Source organism: Carettochelys insculpta, chromosome 29, assembly GCF_033958435.1.
Source record: "Carettochelys insculpta isolate YL-2023 chromosome 29, ASM3395843v1, whole genome shotgun sequence".
In the NCBI taxonomy this organism is placed as follows: Eukaryota; Metazoa; Chordata; order Testudines; family Carettochelyidae; genus Carettochelys; species Carettochelys insculpta.
The window spans coordinates 3,469,178-3,490,740 of NC_134165.1; the positions used below are offsets into that span (position 1 = coordinate 3,469,178).

General features: G+C 63.3%; 1 protein-coding gene across 1 annotated transcript; it reads right to left on the minus strand.

Moving 5' to 3' along the window:
- Positions 1 to 270: 270 nt before the first annotated feature.
- Positions 271 to 15,886, minus strand: PLPPR2 (phospholipid phosphatase related 2). Its single transcript, XM_074979941.1, is given in 10 exon segments — positions 271 to 475; positions 478 to 491; positions 1,109 to 1,227; positions 2,029 to 2,166; positions 2,392 to 2,568; positions 3,031 to 3,284; positions 3,605 to 3,725; positions 6,983 to 7,171; positions 8,661 to 8,779; positions 15,836 to 15,886. Coding segments are annotated over 9 exon segments (1,167 nt in total). The 5' UTR covers positions 8,727 to 8,779; positions 15,836 to 15,886; the 3' UTR covers positions 271 to 386.
- Positions 15,887 to 21,563: the final 5,677 nt, after the last annotated feature.

Sequence of the window (21,563 nt, forward strand, 5' to 3'; positions counted from 1 at the left end):
TGGTTCAGATCCCCCCACAGCACACACTGGCTGACATAACGCCCCCCCCACCCAACCGCCGGCCCAGCCTGAAGAGAGGGGAAGCAGCCCCCAGCCAGGTGGGGGGCTTTGGGGCTCTGAGTGGGGACCTAACTCTCTTCCTATCACTCCAAAACACCCCCTTATTTCCCTAGCAGCAGGATCGGGCCCCTCACAGGGTGGGAGAGTGGGAAAGCCGGGCCCAATCCTTTTACTCCCTCCCCCTCTACATCCCCCGAGTGCATCCGCAGGAGCCCTGAGGAACTGGTGTTAAAGGGACGGTGCTGGTTGTGGGGAGTGAGACGCACAGGGGTGTCCTGGGCCTGGGGGTCCAACCCCCCTCCCCTCCCCGTGGGGCAATGTCTCCGTCAGACCTCGCTGGTGACGGAGCGGGAGGGGATGAGCACGTCCGGGGTGGTGGGGAAGAGACACAGCTGGGGGTCGGGTGATCGCTGGGGCACAGCTCTGTGATCCTGGAGGGGAGAGACGGGGCAGAGCTTTAAACAAGGCCTCAAAGCCCTCGGAAAAGTGAGGACCTGCCCCACCCCCCCATTTGAGCTACTACCCTGGTCCCAGAGCAGAGCTCCCGTCTGCAACAGCTGCTGGAGCATGTGCTGGTGGTGAGCAGCGCTGGTGGGTTGGTATCCCCTCTGCAGCCTGGCTCGGGCAGCGCTAGTAGGTTGTTATCCCGCAGCCTGGCTCGGGCAGCGCTAGTAGGTTGTTGTCCCGCAGCTTGGCTCAGGCAGCGCTAGTAGGTTGTTATCCCTCAGCCTGGCTCGGGCAGCGCTAGTAGGTTGTTATCCCGCAGCCTGGCTCGGGCAGCGCTAGTGGGTTGTTATCCCACAGGCTGGCTCGAGCAGCTCTGGTCAAGTGTTCCACTGCCAAATCCCCCCCCATTTTACTCCCCCCGATTTCTCTTCTTTCATCCCCATCTCGTGTTTCAAGCCCCCAATCTCCCTTTTGTCCCAAAATTCGTTTCCCCTCCCCAAGCCCTCCCCCCACCCCCCCAGCAATGGGCTGCACCTGCCTGGGGGTGAGGGAGGGGTGCTCCCTTGGCAGGTCTCCAGCAAGGCGTGGGGGGGGCACTTACTCGTAGGGCCGAGCTGCCCCGGCTTGGCCCCCGGCGCGGAGGGAGCGTGCCAGCTGCCGCTCCAGGCCTCGGGTGAGCAGCGTGGAGAAATCCTGCTCCTCTGGGGGGTCCCGGACCCGCTGGGCCCCCCAGGGAGAGCCGCACAGTGGGGGAGAAATGACAGAGATGGAAACAACATTAGGCCTTGGATCCCAGCTCCCCCTGGGGCTGCTGGGGTGTTGCCTGGGGGGGGCCCTCAGGGCTCGCAGCTCAGAGCAGGACTGGGGTTCCTAGGGGGAGAAAGGGGTGTGGGGCTCAGACCGGGAAGGGCAGCCTGAGTGTGGGGAGCGTGTTGGGGGGCATCAGGCTCTCTGCTCCCCCACACCCCCAGCACTGGCCCCTGCTCCCCCCATGTCCTGGACAGACCCCCCACGCTAAGTTCGGCACTGTCCCCCAAGCCTAGAGCCCGCAGCCTGAGGGTGCTGGGGTCAGGCGCCGGGGGAAACCCCCTGCTCCCCCCAGGGGAGACTCCCGGCCACCCTGGGGGGGCAGGTGGGGAGGGGAGCAGGGGATGGAATTTCCAGCCTCACATGCCGGCACCCAGGGGTTCAGGCCATACTCCTGCCCCCTGGAACCTGCCCCCCAAATCTCCCACTGCCGCCCACCAGTGCCAAGTGTAAGGTGGAGGGTTCTGGGGGGGGGGTGCCCAGGCCACAGCAACCCCTCCCCCACACCTGAGTGCCCCTGACTCCCGACCCGCTGCCCCCAACCCTGCTCCCTGAGTTTTCCTGGTGCTCCAGCAGCTGACCCTATGGCTGAGCAGAGGCCTCGGGCCCAGAGGATGGAGCAATTGCCCAGCTGGGCCGGGCTGGGCTGGGCAGGGCCGGCTCGTAGCTCCCCAGAGCTGGGCGCATCTCTGGCTGGCAGACTCTGCCCCTTACCTGGGCGACGCTGAACTTCTCCAGGGGGCTCTCCACGCAGGGCAGCCCCACACCGGGCACGCTGGCCAGGCTCTTGGGTGGCGCCGGCGGCTGGGCCATGGGACTCTTGCTCTGGAATTTATTGACCACGCAGGTGACCTGGGACGGGGATGCAACGTGAGGGAGGGGCCGGCCCTCCATGACCCCCGCTCCGCCCCCTGCAGAATTGCACCCCCTGCTGCTGGGGGCTGGCCGTGCTTGTGGGGGCAGCCCCCAGGAGGGGCTGGGAGGCCTCTCGGGTGGGGAGCCTATGGTGCGGGAAGGGTCCTGGGACAGGTGCTTGGGGAAGGGGAGGGTGGGGAGTGAAGGGGGGGGGGGTCTCACCAGGAAGGTGGCGATGGCGGCCCCGGTCAGGAACCCGGCCAGCACGTCAGCCCAGTGGTTTCGGTGCTCGGCCACTCGCACGACCCCCACGAGGGCGGCCGGGGCAGCCAGTGCCAGGCAGAGCGAGGGCTTGGCCAGCCGGGAGCCCCGAACCTCCAGCACCAGTGTCACGTACATCTGGGGGAGAGACACATGGGAGGGAGGCCCAGGAGTCGGGAGTGGCCCCTGCCCCACAGCCCCTTCCCCTGCCCCATGGCACTCCAGGGGCTCTGCCTTCCCTCCCCCACCCCACAGCCCCTCCCCCTGCCCCACAGCCCCTTCCCCTGCCCCATGGCACTCCAGGGGCTCTGCCTTCCCTCCCCCGCCCCACAGCCCCTCCCCCTGCCCCATGGCACTCCAGGGGCTCTGCCTTCCCTCCCCCACCCCACAGCCCCTCCCCCTGCCCCACAGCCCCTTCCCCTGCCCCATGGCACTCCAGGGGCTCTGCCTTCCCTCCCCTGCCCCACAGCCTCTCCTCCCGCCTCACAGTGCCCCAGGGCCTCTGCCTTTCCTCCCCCTGCCCCACAGCCCCTCTCCCGCCCCACAGCGCCCCAGGGCCTCTGCCTTCCCTCCCCCGCCCCACAGCCCCTCTGTGCATACGGCGGTGTAGACCACGGCGTAGGCGCTGAGCGCGGTGTCCTTGGAGGGGAAGGCTTTGCGGGCGGCGGCGACCAGGGTGGGGTTCCCAGCGCAGGCCCCCTGGTCGGTGATGTAGTGGGGGCCGGGCAGCTGGCAGCCCAGCGCTGTGTAGTTGGGGCGGCAGACGGACAGGAAGTGGGGGGTCTGGTTGCCCGTGATGACCTGCCCAGCGTTGGCGAAGATGGTGGTGGTGAACAGGCCGAAGGAATAGACACCTGCGGGGGGGAGTGATTAGTGGGGGAGGGGCTCCGGCCGGGGGGAGGGGCTGTGGGGTGGAGGGATGGGATGGGGAGGATGTGGGGCGGGGGGAGGGGCTGTGGGGTGGGGTGAGGGCTGTGGGTCAGGGTGAGGGTCTGCGGGGCGGGGTGAGGAGATGGGGGGGATGTGGGTCGGGGTGAGGGGCTGTGGGTCAGGGTGACGGGCACCAGCAGGGCTGGGGGGAGGGGCTGCGGGGCAGGGGGAGGGGCTGTGGGGAGGGGGGAGGGGCAGCGGCCGGGAGGGAGGGGCTGTGGGGCAGAGGGAGGGCCCCACTCACCCAGGAAGCGAACGATGCGCCGCAGCAGGGGGGCGAAGTAGCAGCAGCCCCCGGAGATGATGGTTTTCCCCTCTCGGCCCCGCGACCGGCAGAAAAACGCCGACAATTCCCCGACCAGGATCTGCGGGGGGGGTGGGGGGGGCCCCGGTTAGAGGCTCCATCAGACCCCACCCCCCAGGCCCTGGCCCCCAGCGGCAGGGGCTCCTCCCACCCGCCGGGGACTGGAGCCCATCAGTGCAGTTGTGGGGCTGCTGGAGCTTAGGCTCTGCCCCAGTCTGGGCGTCCGTGGGGGGGGGGTGCTCCGGCCGTGACCCCACCTCAGGGCCTGGCCCCGGGCGCTCCCACCTCAGAGCCTTGAAGGGGTGTCAGCACAGCTCCCAGTCAGCACCTGGATGCAGGGTCAGGCTCCCTCGTGCCCCCCATTAGTTCTCTTCCTTCCCAGTCCCCTGCCTCACCCCCGGGGGCGCCCAGCCACCCCCGGGACCCCAGGCTGCATTGCAATGAGGCCCCTCTACTCCAGGGGTCAGGGAGCCACTGCGGTGGGGGAGACGAGGCGGCTTCATCCGTGCAGGGGTAAACTGGGGATCCCCGACCCCCCTTCACTCCTGGATCTGTCCCCCAACAGAGCAGCCAGAGCTTGGCCAACTGGAGGAGCTGGAGCCCAGAGGCAGGGGCGTGGGGGGAGGGAGGGTGTGGGCTCCGTGCCCCAGGGGCGTCCCAGAAGACAACGGCCTTGTCAAGGGCCTGACAGTTGGCACCTAGCGCCCACCGCCATGGCTGGCTCCCCCCATCCCAGGCCGAGAGAGAGCCCAGTGGATTGGAACTCAGGGCTGCCCAAGGCGGACCGGGGGTGTGAATCTGCCCCAGGGGTCTGATGCCAGCAGCTTGGCCTAGGGTCTCCTGGGTTGTGGGGCAAGGGGCAGGGCGGACAGAGAGCCCCCAGCAGGGCCCAGCTTGTAAAGGAGGTGACAGGAAGAGATAGGGGCCCCCCCAGACCTGGCGGCAATTCCCACAGGGGGAGCAAAGGGGGTGAGGGAGGCCCGGAAGGGAGGGGCAGAGGGCAAAGACAGAGGATGGGCAAACGGGGTTGTGGGGGGGTTGAGGATGTGATGCAGTGGGGGGGCGTGTGGGGGGCTCCTGCTGAGGGTAACCGAGCGGACCAGGTGACACCTCTGGGCTGCAGACAAAGTGGGAGGTGGAGCCTGAGGGGTTCGAATTGGAACTGGGAGTTGGGAAGTAGTTAGTCTGGGCTGGGAGAGGGAGACAAAGGAAGGGACAAGGTCCGGGGCCTCCCCTCCCCAACATGGATTAGACTGGATGTCTCTGCCGGCTGCACTGACTCCTCTGTACCACGCTGCCCCGTTGGGTAATAAACCCGCTGTTCTCCTGCCGAGTGAGAGTCACTCCTGCCTGCGGACGGGGTGGAGGGTCGGGGGACCCTGAAGCCCATTATAGATGGGCACCGGCAAAGCTGGGGGGGTAGGGCCGGGCTGGCAGGGGCTGTGGGTCGGGAGTGAGGGGGCACCGGCAGAGCTGGGGGGTAGAGCCGGGCTGGCAGGGGCTGTGGGTCGGGAGTGAGGGGCACCGGCACAGCTGTGGGGGTAGGGCCAGGCTGGCAGGGGCTGTGGGTCGGGAGTGAGGGGCACCGGCAGAGCTGGGGGGGTAGGGCCGGGCTGGCAGGGGCTGTGGGTCGGGGGTGAGGGGCACCGGCAGAGCTGGGGGGGTAGAGCCGGGCTGGCAGGGGCTGTGGGTCGGGAGTGAGGGGCACCGGCAGAGCTGGGGGGGTAGAGCCGGGCTGGCAGGGGCTGTGGGTCGGGAGTGAGGGGCACCGGCAGAGCTGGGGGGGGTAGGGCCGGGCTGGCAGGGGCTGTGGGTCGGGAGTGAGGGGCACCGGCAGAGCTGGGGGGGTAGGGCCGGGCTGGCAGGGGCTGTGGGTCGGGAGTGAGGGGCACCGGCAGAGCTGGGGGGGTAGGGCCGGGCTGGCAGGGGCTGTGGGTCGGGAGTGAGGGGCACCGGCAGAGCTGGGGGGGTAGGGCCGGGCTGGCAGGGGCTGTGGGTCGGGAGTGAGGGGCACCGGCAGAGCTGGGGGGGTAGGGCCGGGCTGGCAGGGGCTGTGGGTCGGGGGTGAGGGGCACCGGCAGAGCTGGGGGGGGTAGAGCCGGGCTGGCAGGGGCTGTGGGTCGGGGGTGAGGGGCACCGGCAGAGCTGGGGGGGTAGAGCCGGGCTGGCAGGGGCTGTGGGTCGGGGGTGAGGGGCACCGGCAGAGCTGGGGGGGTAGGGCCGGGCTGGCAGGGGCTGTGGGTCGGGAGTGAGGGGGCACCGGCAGAGCTGGGGGGGTAGGGCCGGGCTGACAGGGGCTGTGGGTTGGGAGTGAGGGGCACCGGCAGAGCTGGGGGGTAGGGCCGGGCTGGCAGGGGCTGTGGGTTGGGGGTGAGGGGCACCGGCAGAGCTGGGGGGGTAGGGCCGGGCTGGCAGGGGCTGTGGGTCGGGGGTGAGGGGCACCGGCAGAGCTGGGGGGGTAGGGCCGGGCTGGCAGGGGCTGTGGGTTGGGAGTGAGGGGCACCGGCAGAGCTGGGGGGTAGGGCCGGGCTGGCAGGGGCTGTGGGTTGGGGGTGAGGGGCACCGGCAGAGCTGGGGGGGTAGGGCCGGGCTGGCAGGGGCTGTGGGTCGGGGGTGAGGGGCACCGGCAGAGCTGGGGGGGCTGAGTCCCCTCCCAGCGCCGTCCCAGTTGACTCCTGTCCCAAGGAACCACCTGTGCTCTGGGTGGGCCCCCACTGTCGATGTCCAGTGCTGGGGGGGCATGGCCACACATGGAACCAGTCACACTGATGCTGACAGCTGGGCAGTGGGGAGCAGGGTGGGGGGACCAGCCCCCAGCTGCTGTCTGCTCCCCTTGCAGTGACTCCCTGTTCCCCTCCCCCTCTGAACCCCCAGCCCCCCTCCCTCTGAGTCCCTGGCCCCATTCCACTCCCCAGCCCCCAAAAGCTCAGCCCTCCCACACCCTCAGAACCTCCTCAGCCTCCCCAGCCCCACAAATCCCCAGCCCTCCCCTCCATGCAGACACCCTCCAGGCCTGGCTCCAGGACCCCGATGTCCCAGCAGGGGCTGAGGGCCCCAGAGGAGGATCTGAGGCCCCCAGCGGCTGGGAGGCTCCCACAGATCCCACATGGGGCTGGCACTTGGCTGCCGCGGCAGAAGGAGGCACATTGCCCCAAAGCCCTGGGTCTGGCACAGGTGTGCAGGGTCAAAGGACAAAGGTCAGACCCCGGGGCGACCCTCCTGGGCCCGTCCCCAGGGAGGGGGAGGACAGAAGCAGCTCCCTCCCCCTGCAATCCCAGCTCCCCCCGGCCCCCCCCCCCAGCAGCCCCTGCCCCTCACCATGACGGTGGGCACGGCTGTGACCAGGGAGTAGACCAGGACGGGTGGGGCGCGGCTGGTGTCCTCAGGCCCTGGGTAGGGCTTGGCGTAGGTGCTGTCGTAGCAGAAGAAGCCCTGGATGTGGACGGGGAAGGTGTCGGTGTACTCGAAGTGATACGCCAGCACCACTGTGCCCGCCATGATCACCAGCTGGAAATAGAACATGGCAGCTCGGTGCCCGGCCCAGCCCGAGCGCCAGGCGGGAGCTGGGAGGGGGAGCGCCCAGAAGCCGTCGGTCCCACCCCCTCTCCTCCCCTCCCCCGACTCCGTGCAAGCTCCCTCGTGCACTCCCGTTCACGCCTGGCTGCCTGGTGTAGCTTCACATCACATCACGGCTGAGGACAGAGGCGCCTGCCTCAGCCATACTGGGGCAGATGGCTGCCGCCCCCTCACATCTGCCCCTGGGGCTCCCTCCTTACCCGCCCTGCCCCCAACCAGAGCTCTGACTTGGGCCTCAGCCTGCTGGCCAGAGCACCCAAAAAATTCCCCCCCACCCCCTGCAGTCAAGGCAGCAGGACACCTCGCCCAGCACTGGGATGCAGCTACTTCTGGGGTGGGGCTGTTTATACAAGGGCCCCTCACCTGGTGCTGAGATGCAGCCAGCTCTGGGGAGGGGCCCAGGGACTGTTTGTAGGTGGGTGTGGGGGCTGTTTAGGACAGGAAGGCAGCAATGATGGACCCTGTAAGTGAAGGAGAGGGGGCTGGGGATTTGCCTCAGTTTCTCCAGGCCCAGAGGACTGGCCGTGAGCTGGAGGGGCCAGGCCGGGGCTTCATGGAGTGATAGACGGTAAAATTCACCCTCTGGCTCCTGGCCCTGGCTTTGTGCTCCTAGGCTGGATGGTGGAGGGGACCCCCTGCAGGGACCCTCCCCCCTTATAGTTTAATACCAGACCTTCCTCGGTGGGCAGCCTCTGGGGGTTGTGGCAGGAGGGGCTGGCACTACTGCATAGGTGGGGTGGGGGTTGGCTTGTTACAGCACTGCTGCAGGGAAGTTCACAGCATGGGCATCCCCTTGGCTTGGGCACTGCTTGGGACACTTTCATAATGGTTTGCATGCTGACGGTGGGTGCCTCAGTTTCCCCTCTGTGCTATGTGGGGTGGGGGCTGTTTCCTCTTTGCCGAGGTCCATGTCTGACTGGGCCTCATGCCCCAGGGGTGTCCCAGAAGACGACGGCCATGCCAAGGGCCCTACAGTTGGCACTTAGCGCCCACCGCCGTGGCTGACTCCCCGCCTCCCAGGTGGGACTCCTAAGTGGGGGCCGAGAGAGAGGTCAGTGGATTGGGACTCAGGGCTGCCCAAGGTGGACCTGGGGTGTGAATCTGCCCCAGGGGTCTGATGCCAGCAGACTGGCCTAGGGGCTCCCAGGTTGGGGGCCAAGGGACATGGCGGACAGAGAGCCCCCAGCAGGGCCCCCCCAGAGCCACATGAGAGCACGGGGCTCTGGGACACTGCTTCAGGGAAGCTCACAGCGGCAGGTACCTGTTTTAAGGCCCGTTAGGATCTCTGGCTGAGCTGAGTGGGGAACAGAACCCAGGAGTCCTGGCTCCCCCCCACCAGCCACCTCTGCCCTCACCATTAGTCCTCACTCCCCTGCCACAGCCAGGGAGGGAACCGCGGCGTCCAGCCCCAGTGCCTTACCTCCACAAACACAAAGCAGGGGATGATGGACACACTCTTCTTCAGCTCCTGCTTCCCCCCAGCCATGATGTGCCCTCTGGGTGTGGGAGACAGGGGGTCCCTCCGTGGGGACGGGGCACCTGGCAAAGGAGGCCCAAAGGCAGAGGGGTCAGCACCTGCCCACACCCCCCGCTTCCCGTGCCAGGTGTGAAGGCAGACTCCAGGTCCTCCCCCAGCAGCTCCTCGCATGATGCAAACTGCCCCCCAGCTCCCACTCCGGCCCCATGGCTGCGCCCCACAGCTCACCCCCCAGCTGATGCCCCCTACAGATCCCTGCACACAGAAGGGGAAGGGACCCCAGCGAGGAGGACGGTACAGTACAAATTTCACGCAAGTTGGGGGAGAGCCGGGAAACTGACCAGCGCACCAGGGCTGGTCAGTTTCCTGGCTCCCCAGAGCAGCTTCTCCCCTGCTTAGGCGCTGGCGGAGGAGCTGGGAAGGGGATTTCGACTCGTGCTTCGCTCACGGTAACGCAAGTGAAGCACGAGTCGAAATCGCTCGTACTGGGGGGGTTCCTGAACAGCCCAAAGGGATTGAGGGGTCAGAGCGAGCCACAAGGCGAGTACGAGCCAACAGGCGGACGCGGCTGCAAAAGAAGCAAGCGCGATCCTGGCCTGCGTTAGCAGGAGTGCGCAGAGGAAGACACAGGGTGTTATTCTGCTCTGCGCTGATTGGACCTCAGCTGGAGTGTTGTGTCCTGGTCTGGGCCCTGCGTTTCAGGAAAGAGGTGGAGAAATTGGAGAGGGTCCAGAGAAGAACCGCTAACATGATGAAAAATCTAGAAAATCTGACCTATGAGGGACGAGCGAGAACTGGGGTTGTTTCCCTTAGAAAAGAGAAGATCTAGAGGAGACACGACAGCGGCTTTCAAGTACCTAAAAAGGTCTTACAAGGAGGAGGGAGAAAAATTGTTCCCCTTCGTCTCTGAAAATAGAACAAGACGCAATGGGCTTAAACTGCAGCAAGGGAGGTTTAGGTTGGACATTAGGAAAAACTTCCTACCTGTCAGGGTGGTCATACACTGAAATAAGTTGCCTAGGGAGGTTGTGGAATCTCCATCACTGGAGATATTTAAGAGCAGGTTGGATAAATAGGCAGCAAGGATGCTCTAGATGGTGCTTGGCCCTCCTGAGGTCCCTTCCAGTCCAGATAAGTCGCCCCATACTGGGACAAATCGAAATTTTGCCATGTTGTGGGAATGGAAATTCCGAGACAATGCTCGACCGCCGGGAGCCACCGGACGCTTTATCCTTTACTTCAACGTGTCTGAAGTGTTCGGAGAGGACGGAAGACCCGAGCAAGGAGAGATATCTGCCCCGGCTGGGAGAGTGAGAGGAATATAAAACTGCAAATACAAAGTTAGCTGCAAGAAATCATCCCACAGAATCTAGACAGAATCTCATCCAACAGCCAAGTTGACTATTTCTCTTTATTTAGATTCGATTACACGTGCACAGAACTACAATCTAGCTAGAGAAAACAGGCCGTCCTCTGAAAGTGTGATCAGCTACATTTTCTCTATTTAAACTCTATCACACTCCATAGAGCTTTAATCTAAATAGCGAAAACAAAATTCAATACAAAAGTGTAATTAATTAGTTTTCTATTTTTGGAGGCTTTTGCACTTTTCCAGAGCTACAGCTGAAATCAAGAAAATATACTCGAATATCAAAGCACAATCTGGTGTTGTTCTGTATCCAGGTTCTCTTACACTTTGATGTTAGTTTGTTTCCTTGGTAGATTGCAACTCTAGCAAATGGACAATAATCAACAGTCTACTTAGGAGAATAAAAAGAGACAGGATAATAGAATAATAGTCTAACGTCAGAGCACAGTGGAATATAAACTGTGGAGGTGGAAAAGAGATGGTAAGATAGTGTGGAAGTTTAATAGATTAAATCAGACAGGGCAGAAAAACTGGCTCCATTTTGATCAATTTCCAAAGTTTGCTAATAAAAAGGAGGTGGAAATCTGCCTTTCCATTTCAACAAAATGGCTTTTCTGGCAGGAAACGCCTCGGCTGGCATAGCCCAGCGCCCAGGCTCTGTAACTCCACCGGAGGTTTGAGCATCAGCCGGGTAAACCCAGGATGCGAGTTCAGCCCTGGAGAGGCCTGTCAAGGGTCTGCGGCAGGCAGGGCTGGTGAGAGGCTCTGCCGGCAGGGCAGGGACCGGACTTAGGTCCCTTCCAGTTCTAGGATATGTCAAACCACAGACTAGCTGGATGGCGCCTCTGAGGGCAACAGGGATTTTACCCAACAGCACGTTCCATGCAGCATGTTGCAAGAGGCAACGGATGTGGCCACATGCAGCGTACTAGAGGGGCATGTCCAAGGTTCCCGCTAATGTTCTCCATCCATGTGCGGAATAAATTTTGTTGTTTGCACTGAGAGGCATGAGCCAATTGCACCACGCGTAGGAACACCTGTGGCTGGCTGCGAGCGCTCTGCCAACCAGCTGAGCATCCCCCGAAATGTTCCTGGGCGGCCGCCCTGGCACTCAGCTCGCAGGGAACACGGGGTGGGTCCCAGATGTGCTCGTGCAAGAGGGAACACGGCCCAGATGTGCTCGTGCAAGAGGGGACAGGCGCCATTTGCACTTTGGGTCACAGTTGGGGGTTTAGTGCCTCCCGAGTTCCCTTGCGGGAAGCATTTGGGCCCCCCTGTGAAACAGGGTGTGCAAGCGAAGGCACCATGGGAAGGTGACAAGACCCAGGTGCGAATCGGCCAAGGTAGGAGCCTTTCTCCCACCCGGCAGGGAGATCTGTGCTGACCCTGCAATTTCTAGGCCTGCCGGCATTGACTTGTGCTGGAGAGTTTGTTTTTAAAGGAAAGGGTCTATTTTACGTATCTCTCCACCTGCAAGGTACAGGTACCAATAGTAAAGGGCTGGAAGTTGTCCTGGCGGAGGCGGACCGATGGGAAGCGCCTGGGTCAAGAGGCAGCATTGGGAGGTGCTGATTGGTAGGCGAGCGGAAGTAGTCCTGGAAGAGGCGGAGAGGTGAGTGAAGAGGCTGGACTGGGAGCTGCTGATTGGCTGGGAAGTGGGAAGTAGTTCCGGTAGAGGTAGAGAGAGCGTGGGTGAGGCAGCAGCATGACCTCTGCAACCTACTCCCAGCTCACACCCCCCAGTGCCAGGCTGGCAGTGCTGGGCCCCGGCTGTTGGCACTAGCGAGCGCAAAGCAGCAGCAGGGACAGGCTCCTGGGCACCAGACAGGGACACAGGACTCCTCCTCTGTCCCCTGGTGTGCTTCTGACCTGCCGTGTGACCTCCCGGCCCCGTGTGCCTCAGTTTCCCCTCCCACTCTGTGTCCAGTTAAATTGTAAGTCCCTTGGGTGTAGGGACCAGAGTTCATGTTCCAGCACAACAGGGCCCTGATCTCAGCTGGGGTCTGGGCAGCGCCCGCCACAACGGGGCCCGGATCTCAGCCGGGGTCTGGGCAGCGCCCGCCACAACGAGGCCCTGATCTTGGCCGGGGTCTGGGCAGCTCCTGGCACAACGGGGCCCTGATCTCACCCGGTGTGATGGAGTGGGGGGAGTGCATGTGTGAGTCAGGCTGGATGTCTGAGGCAAGCAGCAGCTCCCAGTGGCTAAGGATGACCCTGGGGCTACAACTGGCAGGTGACACCTCTGCCTGAACAAAGAGCAGGGAGGAGCTGAGCTGGGTTTTTGAATCGGGGGCGGCAGTTAGAGGCGAGGAAAAGGGAGAGCTGGAAGGCAGCCAGCCTGAGGAGGGGGAAGCTACACCCCAGAGGGGCATCCCTCGGGGTCTTCTCCCCAGGACAGGTTGGAAGGACTGTCTCTGGCTGCTGTGCTGTTGCTTCTGTGAGAAACTGGACATCTGTTGCCTAATAAACCTGCTGTTGTACCTGCTGAGTGACAGTCTCTCCTGCCAGCGGACGGGGTGCAGTGCCGGGGGACCCCTGAACCCCATCACACCCGGGGTCTGGGCAGCACCCGGCGCAACGAGGCCCTGATCTCGGCCGGGGTCTGGGCAGTGCCCGGCACAACGAGGCCCTGATCTCGGCCGGGGTCTGGGCAGCTCCTGGCACAACGGGGCCCTGATCTCGGCCGGGGTCTGGGCAGCGCACGGCACAATGGGGCCCCGATCTCGGCCAGGGTCTGGGCAGCGCCTGGCACAACGGGGCCCTGATCTCGGCCGGGGTCTGGGCAGCGCCCAGCACAACGGGGCCCTGATCTCACCTGGCACAACGGGGCTCCGATCTCGGTTGGCTCCTAGCCGCTGCCAGCCAACAACCTGAATTCATTTCATCCTTCTTGCCCTCTCCCCCATGGGTTTGGGCTCTGGGGGAGGGGTGTCGCCCCAGTCCAGACTTCCCCACCCCCCGTTACACTGAACTGACCCCCTGCTCCCCCCAGTTCTCTGACAGATGGCCAGGACCCCCTCCCCCCACTGGGAGGGGTTTGCCAGCTGAGGCCAGGGCTGGTACCCCCCATACCCAGTAACCCGGCCATGGGCTGTGCTCCAGAGACGGAGCCCCAAACACACATTTCCCAGCCTGGTGGATACCCCCACACAGACCCTGCTCCCACCCCAGCCCCCGCCTGTGCCCAGCCACGAGGCAGGGCCAGAGCTGGCAGCTCCCAGGGTGACCCACTGAAGGCCCCTTTTCTGGACAGAGCCGGGCTCTGAGCCACCCTCGGAATGTGGAGTTCTCGCAGGGCCCTGGGCTGAGCCGGGCCAATGCGGAGCCAGCTGCGGTCAGCCCTGTGGGGCACTGGCTGTCCCTGCCCCCCAGCTCACCTGGTAACTGGTCCCAGGGGGAAGAGCTCACACCGTGGGTACCGGCCGCAGACGCCGCCAAGGCTGGGCCGGTCTCTCTACCCCAGCACCCCCCTTTCAACAGCCCGAGCCCTCCTCCCGACAGAGATCCATCCGTCCGCCCACCATCCGCCCCCACATGGCCACCCCCCACACCTGCACCTCCTCCAGCCGTCTGGAAATACCCCCTGGCAGCCAGCTACCCCCACCCCGCTCCACCCCCACCCCCCTTCTCACAGCACCCCTCATCTCTGTCCACCTCCTCCACCACTCGCTCACCTGCCCCTTCCTCCCTCCACACAGCCCCCCAACATCCAGCCACATCCACCTTACCCCCTCCCCTCACCCCTCTGCACAGCCATGCCCCCATCTACCTCCCCACCACCCCCTGCACAACCCTGCCCCATCTATCCCCCCACTTCCCCTCTGCACAGCCCTGCCCCCATCTACCCCCACACCGCCCCTCTGCACAGCCCTGTCCCGCCTACCCCCCTACTGCCCCTCTGCACAGCCCTGCCTCCATCTACACCCCCACCGCCCCTCTGCACAGCCCTGCCCCATCTATCGCCCCACCGCCCCTCTGCACAGCCCTGCCCCATCTATCCCCCACCACCCCCTGCACAACCCTGCCCCATCTATCCCCCCACTTCCCCTCTGCACAGCCCTGCCCCATCTGCCCCCCACCCCCTGCACAGCCCTGTCCCGTCTATCCCCCCACCGCCCCTCTGCACAACCCTGCCCCCATCTACACCCCCACCGTCCCCTGCACAGCCCTGCCCCCATCTACCCCCCCACCGCCCCTCTGCACAGCCCTGCCCCCATCTATCCCCCCACCGTCCCTCCGCACCGCCCTGCCCCCATCTACACCCCCACCGCCCCTCTGCACACCCCTGTCCCGTCTACCCCCCCACCGCTCCCTGCACAGCCCTGCCCCCATCTACAACCCCACCGCCCCTCTGCACAGCCCTGTCCCGTCGACCCCCCCACTGCCCCTCTGCACAGCCCTGCCCCCATCTACACCCCCACCGTCCCCTGCACAGCCCTGCCCCCATCTATCCCCCACTGCTCCTCTGCACAGCCCTGTCCCGTCTACCCCCCCACTGCCCCTCCGCAACGCCCTGCCCCCATCTACACCCTCACCGCCCCTCTGCACAGCCCTGTCCCGTCTACACCCGCACCGTCCCCTGCACAGCCCTGCCCCCATCTACCGCCCCACCACCCCTCTGCACAACCCTGCCCCCCATCTATCCCCCACCGCCCCTCTGCACAGCCCTGTCCCGCCTACCCCGCCACTGCCCCTCTGCACAGCCCTGTCCCGCCTACCCCCCCACTGCCCCTCTGCACAGCCCTGCCCCCATCTACCACCCCACCATCCCTCTGCACAGCCCTGCCCCCATCTACCCCCCCACCGCCCCTCTGCACAGCCCTGCCCCATCTACCCCCCCACCGCCCCTCTGCACAGCCCTGCCCCATCTATCGCCCCACCGCCCCTCTGCACAGCCCTGCCCCCCATCTATTCCCCACCGCCCCTCTGCACAGCCCTGCCCCCATCTACACCCCCACCGCCCCTCTGCACAGCCCTGCCTCATCTATCGCCCCACCGCCCCTCTGCACAGCCCTGCCCCCCATCTATTCCCCACCGCCCCTCTGCACAGCCCTGCCCCATCTATCCCCCACCGCCCCTCTGCACAGCCCCGGCCCCATCTATCCCCCCACCGCCCCTCTGCACAGCCCTGCCTCATCTATCGCCCCACCGCCCCTCTGCACAGCCCTGCCCCCCATCTCTTCCCCACCGCCCCTCTGCACAGCCCTGCCCCATCTATCCCCCACCGCCCCTCTGCACAGCCCCGGCCCCATCTATCCCCCCACCGCCCCTCTGCACAGCCCTGCCCCCATCTACACCCCCACCGCCCCCTGCACAGCCCTGCCCCATCTATCTCCCCACCGCCCCTCTGCACAGCCCTGCCCCCATCTATCCCCCACCGCCCCCCTGCACAGCCCTGCCCCCATCTATCCCCCACCGCCCCTCTGCACAGCCCCGGCCCCCATCTACACCCCCACCGCCCCCTGCACAGCCCCGGCCCCCATCTACACCCCCACCGCCCCCTGCACAGCCCCGGCCCCCATCTACACCCCCACCGCCCCCTGCACAGCCCCGGCCCCCATCTACACCCCCACCGCCCCCTGCACAGCCCTGCCCCATCTATCTCCCCACCGCCCCTCTGCACAGCCCTGCCCCCATCTATCCCCCACCGCCCCCCTGCACAGCCCTGCCCCATCTACACCCCCACCGCCCCCCTGCACAGCCCCGGTCCCCTTTGTCCCCCGGCCCGGCCCGGCCCGGCCCCTCTCACCGCCCCTCTAGGCAGCGGCCCTCGCCGCCCGCCGGCCCGGCTCCATCGCAGGCGCCGCTCTCCGGAGCGCGGGGGCGGCGCAGGGGCGGGGGCGCGGGGGGGGCGATCAGCTGGTGCCCGGAACAGGCGGCGCGCGGCCCCGGCGGGGGGGTCATTGTGCGGGCCGGGGGCTGCCCTGACCCCCCCCGGGCGTAGCGAGGTGAGGGGGTGGGGGCGGGGCGGGGCGGCAGGACTCTGCTGACAGTCCTGGCACCCGGCCCCTCCCCCTGCCCCTTCCCAGAGCTGGGGACAGAACCCAGGAGTCCTGGCACCTACCCCCGTCCCCTTTCCCCTTCCCAGAGCCAGGAGTCCTGGCTCTCAGCCTCCCCCAGTCTAACCACTAGTCCCCCTGCCCCTTTCCAGAGCTGGGGACAGAACCCAGGAGTCCTGGCACCTACCCCCGTCCCCTTTCCCCTTCCCAGAGCCAGGAGTCCTGGCTCTCAGCCTCCCCCAGTCTAACCACTAGTCCCCCTGCCCCTTCCCAGAGCTGGGGACAGAACCCAGGAGTCCTGGCATTTGGCCCCCACATCCCCCTTCCCAAAGCTGGGGGTAGAACCCAGGCGTCCTGGCACCCAGCCCCCTCATCCCCCTTCCCCTTCCCAGGGCTGGGGGTAGAAGCCAGGAGTCCTGGTTCTCGGCCCCCCCAGCCCTTTCCCCACTCTAACCGCTAGTCCCTCTCCCGCTTCCCAGAGCTGGGGACAGAACCCAGGAGTCCTGACACCCGGCCCCTGCTGCTTTACCCCTTTGGTGAAACAGCATCAAGGGGGGCAGTCACAGGACAAACACAGACCCCGACCGTAACACTCCTGACTGGGTCCCGGCTGTGCTGCCAGGATGGGGCGTCCGGGGCAGGGTTCTGCTTGCACACTCCTGCCCCAGACACAAAAGTGCTCTTGATGGGGCCTGGGCAATGCAGTCCTGCTTGTGCAAAACCCCCTCACAAGCACTTCTGTGTGTGTGTCACAACTGTGCATGGAGTGGCCTGCCCCAGGCACCCTATCCTGCCAGGCCAGCCAAGACCCAGTCAGGCGGGTTATGTCTGGGATCCAGGCTTGTCCTGTTTTCTTTAGGGCGGGTTAAAATTTCTTACGTGCAACACCAACACCGAGGTAGTGCATAGATGTGTACCACCCGTGCGAACGAACGAACCACCTGGGTATGGACATCTATTGCAAACAGGCCATAGGCGGGGAAGGAAGGCTAGTAACTTAACGCGTAATTAACAAGGAGCAATGCTTACGGAGGTTTACTTCTCAGGAAAGCAAACCCAAAGGAAAGGAACGATGCTCTGTGTTCTCGTCCTCCCTCAACTCATGCTCGTGATCACGCCAAAATGCGCCTTATCCGCACACGGTGCAGCTTTACGAGGCTAAACAAACCTACCTGGCAATCAGAACTACTCCAGAAATGATGGGCGGGAACGTGAGAGGCTCTCGGCCGTGGGCTGAGGGTGCAGGAGTCAGGGTGAGGTACATGAGAAGCTCAGGGCAGGTGGTTGCGATGTGGGAGATACCCAAGTCAGGGCTGGGGATGTCAGATGTTCAGGAATAAGGGTTGGGGCATGTGAGGGGCCTGGAGCAGGGCATTGGGGTTCACAAGGGGCACCACCTGTGGGAAACGGGGCAGCGGGATGTAGCAAATGTGGCTTAGGTGAGCCGCATATGGGGGGGCGCCCATCCGGCTGCTCCGTGCAAGCACCCCACCACATGGTGGTGCGAAAAGCCCAGGATGGAGGCCAGCTACTCCAGGCTTCAGCCCCAGGGCGGTGAATCATCTCATGGCACGAGGGCAGGGCAAGGGGCTGGCTCAGTGGGAGCTGTGGCGATGGGGTGAATTTGTCTGGGACAGCACTGTCTTACCTGGCTGCTGGTTTTTGATCAGGCATCTTCTGAAGACTTTATTTTAAAAACCGGTCTGCAGACCCCAGCAGTTATGACTTAAGCTGAATCCTCAGATGGTGCAGCAAAATATCCCTGCCAGGGCTTTTAGACCTGTGGTTTTACAAGCTTCAGCCACAAAAGAATGAAATATTTAAAGCAAATTTTAAACCAAGGTCCTGCAGACACAGGAATGCACAACCGGCTTGGGCAGGGAATTCAGCATTGGCACATGCCTGTTAAATGCTTTCATGACCACTTCATGGCTCTTTCCCAGGTTCTATGTTATGCGAACAGGCTGACAAGCTGGAAGGCTGTTACCTCAACAGAGCCACTTTCAGGGGAAGAGGCCTGAATCTGTAAGCTGCTGCAGTAGGGGAGGGTTGGAATAAGGAGAGGAAGAGGGAAGATGTTGAATACTAAACTTTTGCCCCCCTAAACCCAGGGTTGTGAGCTCAATCCTTGAGGAGGCCATTTAGGGATTGGGGCAAATAGGTATCAGGGATGGCGCTTGGTCCTGCCAAGAGGGCAGGGACTGGCCTAGATGACCTCCCAGCCATTTCCACCTTGCTGAATAGACCTTGTCAGCTCTGGCCTTCCCTCTGCCTGGGACCCGCCTCTTTAAATACCCCTTTGAAACCTCCCTCTCCCTCACTCATGCATCTGATGAAGTGGGTCTTTGCCCACAAAAGCTCATGCTCCAAAATATCTGTTAGTCTATAAGGTGCCACAGGACGACTTCTTGTTCTCGAAGCTACAGACTAACCCGGCTCCTTCTCTGATACTAACACATGTAACACTGATTTTATTGATTAAATTCTTTAATCGAACACCTGCCTCCTGTTTTCGAGTTTAGTGAATTTAGCAAGTAGGTAAAAGACAGTTTGGTCTTGTGCCTATGTTAATGAGAGTGCAGGATGATGTTGAAGGCTGAGGCCTTAATTGCTTGATTTACATTTCTTTTTACTCTGCTTTCTCTGAGTCCTTGTAAGAATTGTTTGTGTGTGGAAGTGGTGTCTGTGTTGAGATAAAGATGTGAAGGTTATGCCCAGAGCCAGATGGTCAAGAAAGGAGGGGCGAAGCCGGGGGGGAAGACCGACTCCAGGCGTCAGAGAAGGACCATCAGTACGTACCCCAGTCGAGAAGTGATCGGATTGGGACGTTGACGACTCTAAAACATGGAGCAAGGACAACTGATTCCAGGATGAGCCTTTCGGAGATGTTTATGGATTACAGGCTGAACCTTTCGCAGATGTTATGAGAACGATTGGTATCAAAAGATAACACGCCAGTCCCAGACGGACACAGCAAACCTCAACGGAGGAAAGGATTATAAAAGCAGGGTGCTTTGCCAGGGGACTTTGGGTTTGTCTTGCCACCAACTCCAGGAGAACATCAGATCACAACCAACAAGGCCCTGCTTCCCCTCTGCGATCCATCTAGCTGGCCACTAGATTGATCCAGGCTCTGGCTTGGTAACTATAACATTGTTTGGCGGGACCGTGTGCCTGCTGTGTGCGTGTCTGAAAAGCATATGCATATTCTCAACAAATGCGGTGTACGGCCTTTTCCCCTATAAAAGATCTCGTGTGCTTCGTTCACGCATAACATAAGGCAAATCTACCGAGGTTTTGCAGGCGCGCGTCCACTTTCCATTGACGAAGGGGTCAACCAATTAACAGAGGAAACGAGATAGCGGGGGTGGCCAAACAGGTACACACGAAGAGCCAGAACAGCGGGGGACAGAGTGCAAAGAGACACGTATTATGCTTTTCGCTATCGAGCTATACTTATTTTTTCTCAATCTACATAGATAGAGAAATATATATACAGTGTTCCCCGGCCTTATGAGGGTAATTTGTTCCTGAAAAGCTCCTCTTAGGGCGAATTCTTGTCAGTCGAAAATGTAATTACCATTGATTTCAATGGGAAAAAATTTTATGCGCTCCTGAGCCCCAAAATTTATACCCACTTACGCTTACCTGGCACAGGGCACCGCTGCACAGGGCGGGCGGCAGCCCCCTAGCCCCCCGGAGAGCAAGTGGTGGGGCAGGGCCAGGATGGACTGTGCACCCAGCAGCCACATCTCCCAGGAGTGCCTGGGAGCCTGCGGCCGCCGGCTACTCCAGCACCGAGGCAGGCACCAGACCAGACCAGGAAAAGGCTGGGCTGGGGGCTCTGGGAAACCCCTGGCAGGCGGCGAGTGGCGCCCGAGGAATGAGTGGCAGGAGCAGGGCCAGGATAGGCTGACCCCTTCTCCAGCTGCAGGGTGTCCGCGTCCCGCTGAGACACTCGGCAACTCGAGTGAATGCCTCGTAAGGCGAAGGAGTGGTCCTCAATCAAGCTGCTCGTAAACTTGAATTCTCCTAGCCCGAATGGGCGTATCTCGGGGTACGACTGTATCTACTACCTGGCTCAATGCCCTCCCCCTGCCCCAGAGCTAGCCCCCCGCAGCTCCCCCTCGCTAGAACTTGATGCCAGCGATTCACATTTCTCCCACCAAGCAGCGGGGTGCACGTGCGAGCGGCAGGTGGCACTCCCAGCCTGCAGCCCCAAGGAGGAGCCGCATTTCATGGCTCCAAGAGCTACACGCAGCTCGAGAGCCCGGGGCTGCCCCCTCGCGATACAGGGCTCAGGTACAGCACGGAGAGGTGGGGGAGATTTGGGTGTGGCCTGTGAGCGGTTGTGATGGGGTTCAGGGTCCCCCAAGCTCTGCACCCTGTCTGCAGGCAGGAGTGACTCTCACTCAGCAGGAGAGCAGCGGGTTTATTAGCCAGCAGGACACAGCATCATACAGAGGAGTCAGTGCAGCCAGCAGAGACAGCCAGTCCAATCCATGCTGGGGAGAGGAGGCCCCAAGGGGCCCCCGGAGCCGGGGCCCTGCCCCCTCCTTTGTCTCTCTCTCCCTCAGCCCAGACTAACTGCTTCCAACTCCCAGTTCCAATTCAAACCCCTCAGGCTCCACCTCCTCCTTTGTCTCAAGTACAAAGGTGTCACCTGGTCGTCAAGGTTACCCTCAGCAGGAGCCCCACACCCTCTGTGAGCCACTCACACACACACAGGTATCCCCCACTCCATCACAGATGGCATTCCTGCAAGCCGGTGGGGTGCCGGGCTCCATATTTGGCTGCGCTGAGTGACAGCAGCTCTGGAGGGGTTTGCAGCTGATCGCTAGCCAGGCATCGCACGCGACAGGCCGGGTTGGGGAGATTTAAGGGGGCAGAGCGGTCCTACAATCCCAGACTGCACCCTGGGAGGGTCCCATCACCGCAAGAACCAGCAGCCTCGTCCCCAGGAGGGGACTGGCCCACGCTGGCATTGGCAGGAGGAAACGCCCCTGGGGAGCAGCCGTTGCATATCACACGTCAGAAACATACCACGTGATTCTGGTCCCCGACTCACGGGGCCAGCCTGATGGGAGGGAGTAATCCCACGGGGGGATGAAAGGTGATAGCAGCCACAAGGAACCGGGGACGAGGGTCGCAAGGCAGCATGAAAATCTCTCTGCGGCTGGGGCTGGGGCTGGGGTGGGCGCCTCGCTCCCACTGGCCGAGTTGCGCACAGCTCCTCGGTCCGGCGGCTGGCGGGGGTGGAATATTGCTCAGGTCATTGGAAATCTCGCCGTCTACCCATTTGCACAAGGCCACGTCCCCTCCCTGGGGTCAGCTGTTTGGAGGGACCTGTCTCGTCTTGCGGCACAAGGGCGTCCCTCTCCCCGGAGCTGGCTGGTACCTGCTGTTATAGGAAGACGCACCAGGAACCTGGCCATCGGTGCTCACCGCGTTGCCCCTGGGCGGCACTAGGGGGCACTG